Source organism: Lycium barbarum, chromosome 8 (genome assembly GCF_019175385.1).
Source record: "Lycium barbarum isolate Lr01 chromosome 8, ASM1917538v2, whole genome shotgun sequence".
Classification (NCBI taxonomy): domain Eukaryota; kingdom Viridiplantae; phylum Streptophyta; class Magnoliopsida; order Solanales; family Solanaceae; genus Lycium; species Lycium barbarum.
The window spans coordinates 89,650,613-89,668,950 of NC_083344.1; the positions used below are offsets into that span (position 1 = coordinate 89,650,613).

Below are 18,338 nucleotides of genomic sequence, written 5' to 3' on the forward strand. Positions count from 1 at the left end.
TGGAAAAAGAGGACCATTTAAAACATTTGCAGGAAACCTTCGATGTACTCCGCAAGTATAACATGAAGCTCAACCCGGAAAAATATGCCTTCGGGGTCCGGTTCGGTAAAATTTTGGGTTTCATGGTGTCAAACCGGGGGATCGAAATCAACTCGGACAAGATCAAGGCCATCGAAGATATCGAGGTGGTGAATAACGTCAAAGGAGTACAGAGGCTCACCGAAAGGATAACGACGTTGAGTTGCTTCATATCGAGGTGCTCGGACAAGAGTCATCGCTTCTTCTCCTTACTGAGGAAGAATAACGTCTTCGTTTGGACACCGGAGTGCTAAAGAGCTTTACAAGAATTAAAGAGATACTTGTCCAGCCCACCGCTGTTGCACACACCAAAGGTGGATGAGCACCTTTTTCTCTACCTTGTTGTCTCCGAGATAGCGGTAAGTGGCTTTTTGGTCCGAGAAGAATCAGGTACGCAATTCCCTATCTATTATGTAAGTAGAACTTTGGGGGATGCGGAGACCCGTTATCCCCACTTGGAAAAATTGGCATTGGCATTGGTAAGTGCTTCTAGAAAACTCAAGCCCTACTTTCAATGTCATCCGATATGTGTAGTGACTACTTACCCCCTAAAAAACATCATGCATAAACTGGAATTATCAGGTAGGTTAACTAAATGGGCCGTAGAAATTAGCGGATATGATATCGAATACAAACCTCGAACGGCCATCAAGTCCCAAATCTTGGCCGATTTTGTGGCGGATTTCACCCCGGATATGGTCCCCGAGGTTCAGAAAGAACTTCTGCTAACCTCGGGGAAAGCCTTGGGTATTTGGTCACTACATACGGACGGAGCCTCGAATCTCAAAGGTTCCGGGCTAGGAATCGCCCTTAGAACCCCGGTCGGGGGTGCCATTCGGCAATCCATTAGAACTGTTAAATTCACTAACAATGAAGCCGAGTATGAGGCTATGATTGCAGGTTTGGAATTAGCCCGGAGTATGGGGGCTGAAATAATCGAGGCAAAGTGCGATTCGCTCTTGGTCGTAAACCAGGTGAACGGCGTTTTCGAGGTCAAGGACGAACGGATGCAGAGGTATCTGGAAACAATCCAAGTGATACGACACTGGTTTAAAGAATGGACCATGCAGCATATACCGAGGGAGCAAAATAGCGAAGTCGATGCATAAATAAAAAAAGTAGTGACCCATTCGTTGAGATCCCGGACGACCGAAGGAATCCAGCCCACAGCTAACATAAATAAGAAGAGTAGTGAGAAGGTGGATGAACTGAGGCTCGACCAAACACGCAAGCAATTATTAAAAGAGTTCAGACTTACGATTATTATTCGACCTTTCCGGAAAAGGAATGTAGTTGTCCGGGATGATGTCCGAGGTCCGCACCCGGACGTATCGCTCCAACCAGCCCCTATCTCTATGTTCGTCCATTTTTGAGAAAAATGGATTCCGGCTACGCTTTGCGAGTTTTATTACGCCACCCCAGAACAACCTCGGGGAATATAAGCGTATCAAGTGGACCAGCGTGAACTCCTTCCCGGTATTATTGGCCAACAACCGAGGGTAGGCCACGGCCCTCCAAAAAATCGGACCAATCTGTGCCAAGGTTACGTTATAGGTCCGGCACAGGTCTAAGATGACCGGATCGACCGGGGGTTCGAGCTTGAGAGTGAAAGGGTAAGTATAAACGTATAAGAAACTTTCCCGATGGTCAGTGACTGATTCGTTTGGCCCGGGGGAAAAAACTTGAACTGAATGGGTGTCCCACCCGTAATAAGCCCGGACTAAGTTGAGTTTTCCCTCGGTAATGGATGAGGGATATCGTCTCACATCAAACCCTCTATCGGATACCGGAGAAGGTTTTTCAACCTCAAAATATTTGTTGAAATTAGGTTTGGCCGGTATAATGTCTGAGGCAGTGGGCTCGAAGGTGATTTTTGCCTTAGGTGGTGAAGTTGGCTCGGTTCCTTGAGACGAAACCGAGGGAATATCATGGGAAGTGGTTTCAATGTGGGCAAACATTTGAAAATATAGAAAAGAGAGATTGGGTGATTTCGAAAAGGAAGATGAAAGGTGAAGGGGACAGTCAAAGAATTCAAAAATGATAAAGAACGAGAGGAAGAAGCAGCAACACACAAGAAGGACCAGTGGAGAAGTTGGCAGAATCGTTCCTTTTTTTACGTACTACAAACAACAAATCAACGAGAGATGTGAATTGGAAGATGGTAAGTGAGGAAAAGAAATGAAGAACTGAAGCTGTGAGGAATGAAGAATTGAAGATGAGATTAAGGGGATAGTAAAATGGAAAAATGGAGCATTGGAAGACGTTATATAGACATGGGGTTGAGGCGGCTACAGTTCCCGGCCAACCGGGGGGTGCCACGTGTCCCATCATTAATGAGGAATGACTTGAAGCGACGTGCGTTGCGGCGGTAGTCAGAGCGGACCGTCCGGGATGAGACACGTGGCCGATGGCAAAGGGACGTGACGCAACTGTTCCCGCCAAAATGAAAAGATAACAACGGACGAATGGAGTCACCGGTTTCTTAATTAATCCACTTCCCGTTACTCCGATAAAACTTCGGTCCGGAAAGTGTGAGGACTATCTGTATACGGTAAAAATCGAATATATGTTAGACCGGTGAGACCGGTGATCGAGGGAAGAAAGAGATCAACACGGGTATGGAGATTTACTTTTTGGATCGGAAGAGCGCTTGAACCGAGGAAAGGGAAGAACATTGTTTGGTCCGATTTTCCGATAGCCGAGTTGATCGTGGACGTTCCTCCGTTTGATCGTGGCCGTTAGACCGTTTGATCGTGGCCGTTAGTTCGTTTGATCGTGGCCGTTGGACCGGGAGATCCGTTACGCGATTGCCACGCGTCGATAACGTCCTGCCATGTTCAACTGCCAACCGTACGGGTGTCAGATCGTACGGCCAACCTAACCCAACCTAATCCATTTCATAGTTTTTTCTTTATTTTTAGTTTCTCATATTGTATGAAGCCCATGGGGCAATACTATAAATAGGGCTCATTGCCCTACTTTTGAGGGGTTGGCTTCCTCATATCAAGAACATTTTATACTAGAAAATATATACAAATCTCTCTCAATATCGTATTTTGATCCGAATTCGTTGTGTTCATCTCTTAAATTTATTCAATCAAGTAATACTCATATATTAGTAGACACATAAATCTATAGCGAATCTCTGATCATTATTGCTCTCTTCATATCATATCCATACATATCTTTTTTCCATCAAATAGATTGAGGCTTAACCACATATCCTATACCTACTCACAAATTTAATTGATTATCCGAATTTGGGGTAAACAATACATAAAATATTTTAGACACATGTTGTGTATTGAATCACGAATCTACGTACCATGCATTTCCAAGAACCTCTATTCCTCTCAGTGGCGGATTGAGGATTTTCACTCAGGGTGTTCGGAAAAATAATTGAACCTAAATATACACTGTAATATATGTTCAGGGTGTTCAAAACTTAATAAATGTACATAAACATATAAAATTTACCCTAAATATACACTGTAATTTTTTGTTCAGGGTGTTCGGGTGAACACCCTGGGCTCTTGGTACATCCGCCCCTGATTCCTCTCCTATACATAACCTAGCATTACTACTTCAAGTTTTCAAGAAAAAATCAACATTCTTCAATGGCCTCTCTACCTAAAGTATCTTTCTTTCTTTTACTAATAACCATAGCTTTCCACTTTTCTCCTTGTGCTGCCCAAACTAAATGTGGGATCACTTCTGTTTACCATTTCGGCGACTCTCTCGCTGATGCTGGAAATACCATGCGTTTACCCGGGGTCTCCCTACTATTCCCCACCAGCAAACTTCCATATGGCCGGACCTTTTTCAAGAGGCCTACAGGTCGAGCCTCAGACGGTCGTATCATTAATGACTTCATCGTCTCTTCTCTCAACCTCCCCTGCCTAAATGCTTACTTAAATAATGGTACTTCTTTCAAACAAGGCGTTAATTTCGCTGTTTCTGGTGCCACGGCTTTGAATAACGCTTTTTGGGCTACTAGGAAGGTCAATTTACGTCCCTGGAACAAGCATCTAGCGGCTCAATTAGGGTGGTTTAAATCTCATCTGCAGTCCACATGTGGCGCGAATTGCAAACAAACTCTCAAGAACTCTCTCGTAATATTGGGGGAATTCGGTGGAGTTGACTACTTCAATTGTTTCTTCCAAAACAAGCAAGCACCTAAGATCTGTACATACGTTCCTTTAGTTATTGCCGAAATTATGAGAGGTATTAGAGAAGTGATTCAACTAGGGGCAACTCGCATTTTGGTTCCAGGAGTTTACCCTTTCGGATGTCTACCTGTGTACCTAACAAGATTTGTTGTGCCTAATCCCAATGCATACAACCCATTATGTTGCTTGAGAAATATGAATGGTTTCGCTGCATACCACAACACTGAACTGAACAAAGCTTTGCAAAATCTACAACGCCAGTTACCAAATGTTAGAATCGTCTACGGGGATTACTTTGGGGCTCTTACGACTCTTCTTCGCAACGCTCCAAGATTTGGATTTAATCAGAACACATTGCTCTCCGCGTGTTGTGGAGGTGGTGGACGATATAATACTGGGAAACCACGTGGATCAGCCGGTGCCACAGTTTGTCCTAATCTGTCTGGATACGTCAACTGGGATGGCATTCATTTGACAGATGAAGCTCATCATCGTATGGCAGACATTATCGTTCGTGACATGCTTCCAAAGTTTGGGTGTAACAACGTCGAAGATTCTGGTGTACTCATGTCTAGTTATTGAGTTTCAAAGTTTTCTTTGTTGGATATTTGTGTGTTTTGAATATGATCATGAGATGTATCATTTCTTTTTCATCAAGAGGTGGACAAGAAATTAAATAAAAACAATTATTGTTGTTGCCAAGACTAAAAAAGTTATTAAAATCTTGTTATTTGACTTTATTTTAAGCTTATACTAACTTTATTCACTAATCACTACAAAAATAAACTTTCTAGACTATTTTTTACATTAAAGTAATTCACCCATTATAACAGTGTATTTAGCACTAAACTATTGAAGTAATCAATGAAATCTAATAATCCGTAGAATTGATATTGAAGAAGAAGACAGATGAAGAAAGAAGCATTGTGTTCGTATATTCAAAACAGATTGGAGCACACTTAGAGGTCCTATTTATAGTTAATTAGCAACTAACCAACTAACTAACTAAAAAGGTGTAATGACCCGCTTGGTCGTTATAGTCTTCCGGCACTTTCAACCCTTTCCCAAGCTTGGTTAGCTCACTTTTGACCCGAGGGGACCGTTGACATGCTTCTCAAGGTGTTTAGATTTGATTCGGGGGACTTTTTAGGAAATTTGGGCTTAAAGCGAAAAAGAGCTGACTCAAAGTTGACTTTTGAGTAAATGGACCTTTTTCGGAAATCCATCGATTTCAAGAGGTTCGGATGGTCTTTTAGAACTTGTATGTATATCTGGTTCGGTTCCCAATGCACTCGGATGCATTTTGAGACTTGGGTTGGGAAGTTGGAATTGAGGTATCGGGGGTTGACTCAGTCAACGAGACCTCCGTTGGGAATTCCGAGGCCATGAGTGCGTTCGTAACATGTTTTTATGTGTGTCTGTGTATGTGGTTTGTGAGCAGATGGCCTCAGGTATTAGTCAGGATTTTGTATTGAGATTGGGATTATTTGTGGGAAAATCTGTGTTGGTGTCCGCCCTGGCGGCACCATTACCGCCATAGCGCTACCGCCAGAGCAGTGGTACTGGCTGCTGTGGTGGCCCAGTGCTTTGTAGCCCGACCGTCCCGGCGGTCTGAGAGGCCATCAGGGTGGCACCGTCGCAGCGGTCCCGATGCCTCCGTATTGGTATCGGGCCTGTTATATTCATTAAGTGGATATTAAAAGCCCTTAGTCTCTCATTTACTACTATTCCGAAATTTGACCTACGGAGAGAAGTTCTTGAGGATTCTTGGAGAAGATTCTTGGTGGTAAGTCCTTCTAATCTCATTGCTATTTCATCATCCTTAATCATCTTCGAATCCGTTTTCCTTATTAGTTCATTAGTAATAGAAGATTAAAGTGGGTTAATGAATATTCTCTCTAGGCTTCTAAATCATGATTTTTTGGTTGGGTTAGCTTCACTAAGAATTGAACTGATGATTAGAACCCTTATTTCACAACTTCTTCCTAATTAGAGGCTAATTTGTGGATTTAGAAGTTAGGGTTTATACCCAAATTTGGGGGTTTTGTCTAGAATCCGAATTAGAGTAAATTGTTGATTCTTCTAGCTTGCTATTGATGGGAATTGATCACCTAGAGTTTTAATTTCATGTTGGGACCTTTAGATTCCTAATTCCATGATTCGAATATGCTTAGACTTTGTTGATCTCGAGGCTCAGTGGAAAGGAAAGGCTAAGGAATGATTGTTGGTGTTATTGTTATTCGGCCTTCCAGGTAGGTTATGGCTTATCCTATGGTGAGACTTCTTTTAGCGAAGCATATATTTAGATGATATTGTCGGGGAAAGCATATAAACCTTTGGGTATGAAGTTGGGTTGGATATTGTCTTAGGTTGAACCCTATTGTGTGATTGAGGCTAGCCACCCCGTTGTGTTGTAACTTGATTTGTTCTATTGTTGTTGGCTTGATGCCACGTAGTGATAGTAATATTGGAGAATATTGACACATCTTGATCATGATATTGTAGTAGCTTACTTGTTGACATTTGATACGAGGATAGTGTTCTTTATGACTTGTGTAGTCTTTCATGATATTGTTGGCGTACCCATGCTTGGTACTTGCGATATTGAACTGATCATTGATGTTGACTCATACATGGCACGCATTCTCATCCTTCGTGATATATTGTTGATACATTGATGGTACTTGAGGAAACACTGTGATGAGTCGGGCTCAGTTTGGATGAGAGTGACGTGAGGTCCGATATCCGATGGTTGTCCCGGAATCGTGGTTGTGTGGTAGCGGTATCCAGGTTATCGTCGGACAGTGAGGTACATGGACTCCGCGGGTCCCCTATGGGTTGTACTGATGACAATCCTCCATGGGCCAAGATCCAGAGTCTCGTTGCCGTTAGGAAAAAATCCGAAACGAGTGGTACATGGACTTTGCGGGTCCCTTATGGGTTGTGCTACCGAGACGTCGTTACTTCCGTCCGGAGTACATATGTACACAGCATTGCATTGCATTTTCTTTCATACATTATTGCATTACATTGCACTATGGCTTATATTGTGATGATCTGGTGATTTACTTGTGTTATTTGGATTCGGGTTGGATATATTGAGACTTGGCACATTTGGGTTTAGATGCTACAACCTAGGTGATGACGTGTACTTGATTCTGGCTTGTGTTTGACTTATACTTATCGATTTATCTACTTATCTTACTTTATTGTCTGGATTATGTTAGCTAAACTTAGTCGGTCTATGATACCTACCAGTACTATGGTTTTGTACTGACCTGCACTTGTTACATTCTTTTATGAATGCAGAATTCCAGGTTGGATCTACTTCTGTTTCTCGTGGCGCATAGTCACTCCGAGATTTGCCTAGAGTCTACAGGGTGAGCACGGGACGTCCGCTGCCTTGAAGATTCTTCTTTATTTATGTCTTATTTTCCATTCTGAGACATATTCGGGCTTGATGTATTATTGATATTCCAGACTTGTATATTTCTAGTTAGATGCTCTTGTATGGATTAGACCAGACTCTAGGGTGTACTTCTTTATTTCCATACTGTTTCTATATTATTATCGTCAGACTTACGTGATTTATTCTCTTCCGCTTATTGAATTATTTATTCACGTTTTTACTATCGTTGGGTTGAGGATTCACTTATCGCGGTGGAAAAAGTAAGTGTCCGCACGACTTAGCTAAATTGGGTCGTGACATAAGGTGAAATGACCTAACTACACTCCCTGCTTACTCACAACCCTCTTCCACACTCCTCTTCAAGCTAGGTGCCACAAAAATGTTTAACAAACCTAGCTTGGATACAAGATATTCATGTTGAATTCATTTCAACCCTTTTGTAAGGATATCTGCAGGCTGCTTAGTTGTATTTATATATTCAGTCTTGATTAAGACTTTTTGGATCTTCTCTCTTATAAAATGATAGTCAATCTCAATGTGTTTCGTTCTTTCATAAAAGACAGGATTGGCTGCGATCGGAATAGTTGCTTTGCTATCACTATTAATGCATACTGGTAGTTGTAGTTGTACTCTTAGATCTTTGACCAGTCCAGTTAACCAAGTTAATTATGCTACTGTGGTTGCAATGCTTTTGTACTCAGTTTCCGTTGAGCTCTTTGAGATAGTTGTTTGTTTCTTGGACCTCCCAAGAGACAAGAGAATCTCCTAACTTTATCAAGAAACTAGTTACTGATTTTCTTGAGAATGAGCATACAGCCCAATCAGCATCATAAAAGGCAGTGACTGTGTCTTTCTTGGTGCTTGATAGCAACACTCCTTGTCCTGGTTGTGTTTTGATGTATCTAACAATGCAGATTCCATATGTGATCTTTCCGGTCGTTGAAGAAACTGACTTAAGGTCTGCACACTGTAGGCTATGTCAGGTCTTGTATCAGTTAGGTACATTAGTTTGCCTATCAGTCTTTGATAAGCTCCTGGTCCTTTATTTACTCATCTTATGTGTTTGTTATTCCTTTGACATGTTCTTCATGTTACTGACTACTAGTTCCCTTGATATGTTGATCATATTCCCTAGTAGTGAGTTTGATGTTGGTGTCCATAGGTGTATTTGCAGGTTTAGCAGCACTTAGTCCAGCTTCTGAAATTAGTTCTAATGCATATTTTCTCTGATGCATTTGAATTTCCTTTTCTGATCTTGCAAATTCAATACCAATAAAGTATTTTAATTCCTCAAGATCTTTCATCTTAAAAGCTTCTTGTAAAGCACCTTTTTTCTCAGTTATTGCTTCTAGGCTATCTCTAGTTATTAGCATGTCATCAACCTACACCAATATAGTTGTGATTCCTTTGTCTGTCCTTTTTGTGTATTGTGAATAATCATATTGACTCTGAACAAACTTGAATCTGAGTAGACCTTCTTGTCATTTTGCATTCCATTACCTTGACATGTTTCAATCCATACAAGGATTTAGTGAGTCTACATACTTGTTTAGTGTCCCCCTGACTCTTAAATCCTTGTGGAAAGTCCATGTAGATTTCATCATATAGATCACCTTGGAGGAAAGCATTATACACATCCATTTGGTGTACATGCCACATCCACTTGGTGTATATGCCACTTCTTAGCAGCTACTATAGCTAAAACAACTCTGCCCCATTTTCACAACAAGACTGAAAGTATCTTGATAATCTATTCCTTCTTGTTGGCTGTAACCTTTGGCCACCAACCTTGCTTTGAATCTTTCTATTTCTCCACTTGCTTTGTATTTGATCTTGAAGATCCATTTGCACCGAATTGGAACTTTCCCCATTAGGTAGTGGTACTATTTGTCAAGTATTGTTTTGTTGAAGTGCATCTACTTCTGCTTGCATAGCCTCAACCCATCTTGGGTCTTTTACTGCTTCTACATAGGTAGTTGGTTTAGTAACATTTGAAACAGCTGAAATAAAAGCTCTATAATTAGAAGATAAGTGATCATAGCTCAAGTATTTAGATAGTGCATAAGGAATGTCATCATGCATATTCAGATATACAAACTCTTTCATCCAACATGGTGGATGTTTGTCTCTGGTTGATTTTCTTGTTGCCCGAATTTGTTGTTGCTTGGTTGACCTTGTGTGTCACTATGTATTCCTTCAGGTTGATTTTGACCTGGATTTTCTGCAGGTTGGACTTAAGCCTCTTGTATGACCTCATGTATGCTTACCCCTTCAAATGTAGTACTTGTTTCACTCATGCTTTCATTTGTTCTCTGTGCTATATTCATATCATGATTAGTAGACACAAGTATTACAGTAGTAGTGTTGTCATATACAGGTATAGCAATATCAGGATGATTATTATAGTTTAAGGAACTTTTAAGGTTAAAGCAAATTTTTTAGATTTTTATCATTTAGTGATCAAACGTTTTACCACTAAATAGTAAACCAAAAATATTTTCACACGCTTCAAATTGTTCAAATAAATCTTGAAGCGGCTATCATGTATACAAAGTAATAACTCTAAAATATTCTTTAGAGACTTTGTTATTCATCATCAATATTCTCACCAAATTATTTAAACTACACATTTTAAAGAAAATTCTGATTTTATATTCATCTGAAATGCGTTTCCTTAGTAGAATCACAAGAGTTATAAATCATTCTTCTTCCAAAAAATTAATCAAACCTCTCAGTTGATATATGGTGATAATGATATACATATATATCTTTTGGTTTTATACTTACTAATTGAATTAACATCATGTTGACACCTAATTTTCACCGCATAAGACGCGTATTTTAATTTTTAAAATTCCCGAGTCAAAGACGGAGCAAGGATGTACCCTCAGAAAATTAAAATTCCAAAATCCCGAGAAAATTGCAAAAAATTGACGTTTAAATATTATTCTGTAAAAATTGATAATTGCAAGAAAATACGAGTTATTTACTTTCACAAACATGATTTGAAAGGAAAGTACGTATCCCGCTCCGTCTAATTCGGGAAAATTGATAATTAAAGACGACGTATGAATTATGGCTCGTTTTGACCGCATTTTTCACATCTTTAAATATTCTCCGAAACTATATCAATATTAGGCTCGTTTTGAAGATAATATTTTAAATTTGCAAGTTTTAAATTTTAAATTAGCCTAAAATTACTATTTTATTTAGTTATATATGTATTTATATTACTTAGTCATTATTTGATTTAAATTGGGAAGAGGGTTAATTTAAAACTTTTAAAAACTGTGGGGGGGGGGGGGGGGGGGGGGAGTTTATAAAAAAAAAATAGAGGGTGGAAGTTTATTTTTAATAAACTTCCACCCCCCACTCTTTTATTTCCCTTTGCCCGACCACCCTCTCTTCCTCAGGCGATTTTTTACAATGGTTTAGGGTTTCCTTCGTATGGCCATTCCACGGTGGTTCTGGGCAAATTTTCACTGGATAATTGAGGGCTTTTTCCCTTTGTCCTGTTTTCTCATCATTCCCAGGTTATTTTCGTACAAAATTGCACTGAGGGGACTCGAATAGGGCTTGGGATGTTGCTCGGGTCCTTTCACATGCGTAGTAGCCATGGGCGAGGCCTTGAGCCTCTAGCCAACTTGGAACGACCCTTCCGGTCGTTATGGGTAATTATGACTCCGTTGGAAATTCCGAGGCCGCGGGTGGATTCGTGGGGCTTTTTTTTTTATATGTATGCATGTTTTGTGTTGTGTTTTTGAGGCCTTGGATGAAATGTGGGGTGATAGGGGGAAAACCGAACAAAATCGAGCACACTGCCCAAAATGAGCCGCTGTGGCGGTAGGAGCACCGCTGCGGCGATATTGCTGTGGCAGTACTCGGACCGCTGCCAGCGGCCATCCATTTTCCTTGGTGGCCGCTGTAGCGGGCAATGTAGCACTATAGCTGTACATGGACCGCCATAGCGGTCACAGCGATTTTGTGGTGGACCGCTACAGCGTTACCACTATAGCGGCGTGATGACCGCTGTAGCGGTCGACGTAAAACAGTAGCCCGAATTTTATATACTCAGTTTTATTTTCTCTTCTGACAAAACACCAACACACTTCCCAACAAACACCTAGAGGGAATTTTCAAGCTAGGGCAAGATGACCTTGAGAGGTAAGTTCCATGGCTTTTCATTCTATCATTCCCTTCCCCTTCATTATTGTAATCATCTTCATGGGTCTTAAATGGTGAAAGTGAAGTAGAAACCATAGAATGTCAATAAACCTTCTAAACTTGATGGGTTGCAGTTATTATTGCTTATTTATCATTTAAATGGATTGATTAGTTGCTATTTGTCATAAATTGAATATTTAGAATAGTAAACTAAGTGATTTGAGACCTAGGGTTGTATAAAAATGGTGTCTTTGACATAGAAAACTATTTGTAATGGGAATGTTGTATAAATTGAAGGTAGATGAATACTAGGGGCCTTGATAGGTTGTTTATCACCTAGAAAATCACCCACCCTTAGAATGAGGAAAGGGAAGGGTATTCTTGCTTTGGTGTTTGTAAATTGAGCAATGTGACTCATTGAGCCTTCTATTTTTAGACCGTGAACGTATTGAGGCTTTGAGTAAAGGAAAGGATGTAGTAGAGTAACTTGCGTGTTCCAGCTCGACTTTGAGGTAGGTTACGGTTTGCTTAAGTTAGACTTTGGTTAGTTGATTGTATGTTGGGTGATCTCCTTAGGAGAAACCATGTCTAGTTTTCATGCATGGTATTGTGTGGTTAAATTCCTACGTGAATGTGATTGATTGATTGTGTAGGCTCCGTGCCCTTATTCGTGTGTGATTAAATCTACAGTGGATGTGTTGTGATGAGAAGCAAATATAATCTTCTCAAGGGTATTGTGACATGAAATGATGAGTTGATTATTGATATTGGAAAGGCAAGAAACACTATTCTGTAAGAGGTATGGAAAAGCACTCATGTGACCTAGATTATGGGCTCGTGGTCCGAGGATCGTTCCGGAAATGAGAGGTACTTTGATATGTCCCGCGACCGAGGTTCGTTCCGGAGCGGAGGTTTGTCCTCGGGTCCAAGGATTGGATCCGGAACGGGTGGTACATGGACACCTTGGGTCCCTTGCAGGTCATGCCTACTGAGCTAAGACATCAGCTAGCATGTATGTACAACGAGTGAGGTTATTGTGGTAAATTTATTTCTGTTGTGACTTGCGTGTTTGTGATGCTTGACATCTTGGTGATTTTATTGTGATTGTTCTTGGTTGACTTGCTGTGACATATTGATATTCATGACTGTTGACTAGCTTGTTTTATTCTATTGATTTTACGAAATATGCATGATACCAGTACATAGTGTTGGTGCTGATACTACCTTGCTACATTCTTTGAGTGCAGATTATGATAGAGAGACCATTGCTTGGCCTCACATCTAGCGTGGAGGATATTTGTTGACTGATTTTGGGTGAGCTTCTTCTCATGCCAGACCGCCCGAAGATCTTCTTGCTATGATGTCTTTTCGTACTCTGGACATTATGGATTACTTACTTGTTAGACTTCAGATTCTTAAACATGGTTTTAGCTTAGAGTCTTGTACGATGACTTTCGGATTTTGGGAATTGTAATAGTTAGAACTTCCACACTTATTTCAGCATTTATGGCATGATTTACCTTGTTATTTTGTTGTTAAATGAGTAATAATAGTTTAGCTTGGTTAAAATAAAACCAGATTGAATGGATAGGTGTCTTGTATATTGGTTCGCCCACTAGGATTTAGATGGGTGCCAGTCAAGGCGGGTTGGGTCGTGATAAAGCTGGTATTAGAGCTTTACGTTTGTCGATCTCACCGTACAAGGACATGTTTAGCAGAGTCTTGTAGATCAGTACGGAGACGTCTGTACTTATCTTCGAGAGGCTGCCGGATACTAGGAAAACTCTCTTTTCTTTCTTCTTTCGTGCTCCCTGATTCCTATTGGTATCTGCTGATTCAAATTGGTATCTAACTATCCTTCATTCTCTTGCAGATGGCGAGAACACACGCAACAGCAGCTAGAGGTAGAGGTGGAGGCAGAGGAGCTGGCAGAGGGGCGGTCCCAGCTAGGGGCGGCGTCCCAGTGGTTAACCCCGTGCCTCATGTGGTTCCGAATGAGGTAGCGGGAGATGCAGCCGCACCTGCCCAGCTAGCAGCAGTGCCAGTTCCACTAGGAGCTGTAGCTGCTCAGGGTATACTAGATGTTATGGCATAGGTGTTGCATTAGTTAGTACAGCCCGTAGCTATACCAGCGGGTCCAGCAGGTAGAGATGCAGAGGTAGCGCCCCCAGATCCGGACAGAGCACAGGCTCCGGTGGTTCAGCATACAGCAGCGGTGGCACCTCTCTTGGATGAGGTTCCGGGTTTTGAGGCCTTCCCGAGGCCAGTTGCAGGGCCAGTGATGACTGGTGAAGAACACGATCTGTTTTGGAGGTTCACTAAAATGAAGCCTCCTATATTTTATGGTACTGAGTCGGAGGACGCATATGAGTTCATTATCGACTGTCATGAAAGGATCCATAAGATGGGGGCCGTGGATAAGTATGAGGTAGATTTTGTGACCTTCCAGTTCTTGGATGATGCCAAGATTTGGTGGAGAGCTTATGTGGAGTGTAGACCAGCTGGGTCTCCTCTGTTGACTTGGGTTCAGTTTTACTCTGTGTTTCTGGACAAATACGTTCCGCGTACTCTGAGGGACCGAAAGAAGGATGAGTTCGCTACTATTGGTCAAGGGAACTCGTCTGTTGCTATGTATGAGTCCCGTTTCCACTCACTTTCTCGCTATGCTCTTCAGTTGTTGCCCACTGAAGGGGAGAGGGTACAGCAGTTTGTGAAGGGGTTGAACACCGGACTGCAGTTATTGGCTCTTCAGCTTGTAGCCACTGGGGCTTCATTTTAAGAGATAGTGGAGCATGTCCGTATCGTTGAGGGGATTAGGCATGAGAGTTATACAAGGCAAGTTGAGAAGAAGGCCCGTAAGGGTGGGATGTTCAGTAACTCCTTCTCGACGGGTCAGAGTTCGCAGGTATATTCAGGGCGTCTGGTTCAGTCAGTGATGCAGGTGTCAGCTGGGGGCCCATCAGGGGAAAATTATCAGGCTTTTGATCAGTATGAAGGCTACATTGCTTCATCAAATTTTGTTCAGCGACCTACGCTGGACCGTGCCTGCTTCGAGTGTGGTGAGATAGGGCATATTAAGAGGTATTGCCCCAGACTTAGACAGAGTGGGCAGGGAACTCAGTATCAGACTCCCTGAGCTCCATTTGCACCAGATCGAGGGGGTGAGGATCGCGTATCGACAGGGTGGGGCCGTCACACCGCGGGTAGGGGTGGTGCCCAGCCTAACCGAGGGGGTCCTCAGGCAGGTAGAGGCGGACAGCAGTGCTACCTGGCAGGGGCGGGGCTCAGACTGGTAATGGTAATCGCGGTGGTTCACAAGCGACAAGGGGCACGGTCATTTGTACGCTTCCCAGGTAGACCCGAGACTGAGGCCTCCGATGCAGTTATCACAGGTACTATCTCCGTTTATGACCGTATGGCTTCTGTTTTGTTTGATCCGGGTTCTACTTTTTCCTATGTATCTACCTATTTTGCTGTGGGTCTGGATATAATGTGTGATACTCTTAATACCCCTACTTTTGTGTCTACTCCTGTTGGGGATTCTGTAGTAGTGGATAGCGTCTACCCTTCGTGTGTAATTTCTTTTATGGGGTATAGTACTTGGGCAGATTTGATGATCTTTGACATGGTAGACTTCGATGTTATTTTGGGTATGAGTTCGTTGTCCCCGCATTATGGTATACTTGATTGCCATTCTAAGACTGTTATACTAGCCATGCCCGGGGCACCTAGACTTGAGTGGATGGGTAACCTTAGTCCCCTCTCTAAGAAAGTAATATCCTTTGTTCGTGCTAGGAAGCTAGTAGAGAAGGGTTGTTTAGCTTATCTGGCACATATCCGTGATACCAATGCAGATACTCCATCCGTTGATTCGGTTCTAGTGGTACGCGAGTTTGCGGATGTGTTCCCCGCGGACTTTCCTGGTATGCCACCGGATCGTGATATTGACTTCAGAATTGACTTAGACCCAGGGACTCGTCCTATCTCTGTCCCACCTTATAGGATGGCACCAACAGAACTCAAGGAACTGAAAGAGCAATTGTAAGATCTTCTGAGTAAGGGGTTTATTCGCCCGAATGCCTCTCTGTGGGGTGGTCCTGTGTTGTTTGTTAAGAAAAAGGATGGGTCTGTGCGTATGTGCATTGATTATCGTAAGCTAAATAAGGTAATTGTTCGAAATAAGTATCTTATTCCCCGTATTGATGACTTGTTTGACCAGTTACAGGGAGCTTCCGTGTTCTCTAAACTGGATTTAAGATCAGGGCACCATCAGTTGAAGATTCGGGTAGAGGATATTCCTAAAACCTCTTTTCGGACTAGGTATGGGCACTATGAGTTCTTGGTTATGTCTTTTGGGCTTACAAACGGCCCAGCTGCATTCATGGATTTGATAAACAGTGTGTTTAAGCCCTATTTAGACTCATTCGTAATAGTGTTCATTGATGATATCCTGGTGTACTCTAGGAGTAGGGAAGAGCATGAGAAATATTTGAGAATTGCTCTTGGAGTATTGCGAGAGAAGGAATTGTATGCTAAATTCTCCAAGTGTAAATTCTAGTTGTCTTCGGTGTCTTTCTTAGGGTATGTTATTTCGAAATAGGGTATTATGGTGGATCCTTAGAAAATTCAGGCAGTCAAGGAATGGACTAGGCCCACATTAGTGACTTAGATCCGTAGTTTTGTGGGTCTGGCTAGCTACTACTATCGTCAGTTTGTGAAAGGGTTTGCCTCTATTGCTTCTCATATGACCCGTTTGACTCAGAAGGAGGTACCATTTCAGTGGTCCAATGAGTGTGAGGAGAGCTTTCAAAAGCTTAAAACATTGTTGACCACAGCACCGATTCTAGCATTGCCCGCGGAGGGCAAGAATTTTGTTATTTACTGTGATGCTTCACGTTTTAGTTTGGGTGATGTTTTGATGTAGGAAAAGAAGGTGATTGTTTATGCTTCTCGGCAGTTGAAGGTGCATGAGAAGAACTATCCTATTCATGATCTAGAGTTGGCAGCGGTGGTGTTTGCATTGAAAATCTGGAGGCACTACTTGTATGGGGTCCATTGTGAGGTGTACACAGACCATCGCAGTTTGCAGCATGTGTTCACTCAGAAAGATCTGAAGTCTAGACAATGGAGATGGATGGAACTGCTGAAAGACTATGACATCACCATTTTGTATCACCCTAGTAAGGCTAATGTAGTAGCTGACGCATTGAGCAGGAAGTCGCTAGTATGGGAAGTGTGGCTCGTTTGATCTCTTCTGAGCGTCCATTGGCTAGAGAGGTGTAGACTCTGGCTAACAGTGTTATGAGACTGGATATTTCTAACACAAGCAAGGTATTGGCTTGTGTTGAGGCTCGGTCATCATTCTTAGAGCAGATTAAAGCTAAGCAGTTTGAAGATGCTAAGCTATGTAAAATACGTGATAAAGTGTTGCATGGTGAGGCCAAAGAGGCTGTGATTGATGAGGAGGGCGTGCTGCGGATCAAAGGGCGAGTGTGTGTGCCACGTGTGGGCGACTTGATTAAGACCATTCTGATAGAGGCTTATAGTTTGAGGTATTCTATCCATCCTGGTGCCACTAAGATATATCGTGATTTGAGGCAACATTACTGGTGGACTAGAATGAAACATGATATAGTAGAGTTCGTTGCTCAGTGTCTGAATTGCCAACCGGTGAAGTATGAACATCAGAAACCTGGGGGTACATTGCAGAGGCTGCCCATTCCCGGTGGAAATGGGAAAGAATTGCCATGGATTTCGTGGTAGGTCTCCCGAAGATGCTAGGGAAGTTTGACTCTATCTGGGTTATTTTTGATAGGTTAACTAAGTCTGCCCACTTTGTTCCAGTGAAGATAACTTATGATGCGGAAAAATTGGCTAAGGTTTACATTCGGAAGGTGCTTAGACTCCACGGGGTTCCTATCTCCATCGTGTTCGACAGGGGCACCACGTTCACATCCTGGTTTTGGGAGTGTTTGCATGAAGAGTTTGGTACAAGGTTAGATCTTAGCACAGCCTTCCATCCTCAGACTGGCGGGCAGTCTGAGTGGACTATTTAGGTTCTTGAAGATATGCTTCGTGCGTGTGTGTGATAGATTTCGGTGGGCATTGGGATCAGTTCTTGCCCTTAGTGGAATTTGCTTACAATAATAGCTATCACTCGAGTATTGATAAGGGCCCATTTAAGGCATTGTATAGAAGGAGGTGCAGGTCCTATTGGATGGTTTGATGCATTCGAGGTGAGACCGTAGGGTACTGATCTTCTGAGAGAGTCCCCTAGAGAAGGTGAAGGTGATTCAAGACGAGCTTTTAGTAGCGCAGAATAGGTAGAATATGTATGCGGACCACAAGGTCTGAGATCTTGAGTTTAAGGAAGGAGAGCAAGTGTTGTTGAAGGTCTCACCCATGAAGGGTGTGATGAGGTTTGGGAAGAAGGGCAAGCTTAGCCCAAGGTTCATTGTCCGTTTGAGATTCTCAAACGTGTGGGAGAGGTGGCTTACAAGTTGGCTTTACCTCCGGGT

At 42.3% G+C, this 18,338-nt stretch overlaps 1 protein-coding gene across 1 annotated transcript; it reads left to right on the forward strand.

Moving 5' to 3' along the window:
- Positions 1 to 3,695: 3,695 nt before the first annotated feature.
- On the forward strand, positions 3,696 to 4,829 carry LOC132607936 (acetylajmalan esterase-like). Its single transcript, XM_060322019.1, has one exon. It carries the CDS (start codon positions 3,696 to 3,698, stop codon positions 4,827 to 4,829), a length of 1,134 nt encoding a protein of 377 aa, XP_060178002.1.
- Positions 4,830 to 18,338: the final 13,509 nt, after the last annotated feature.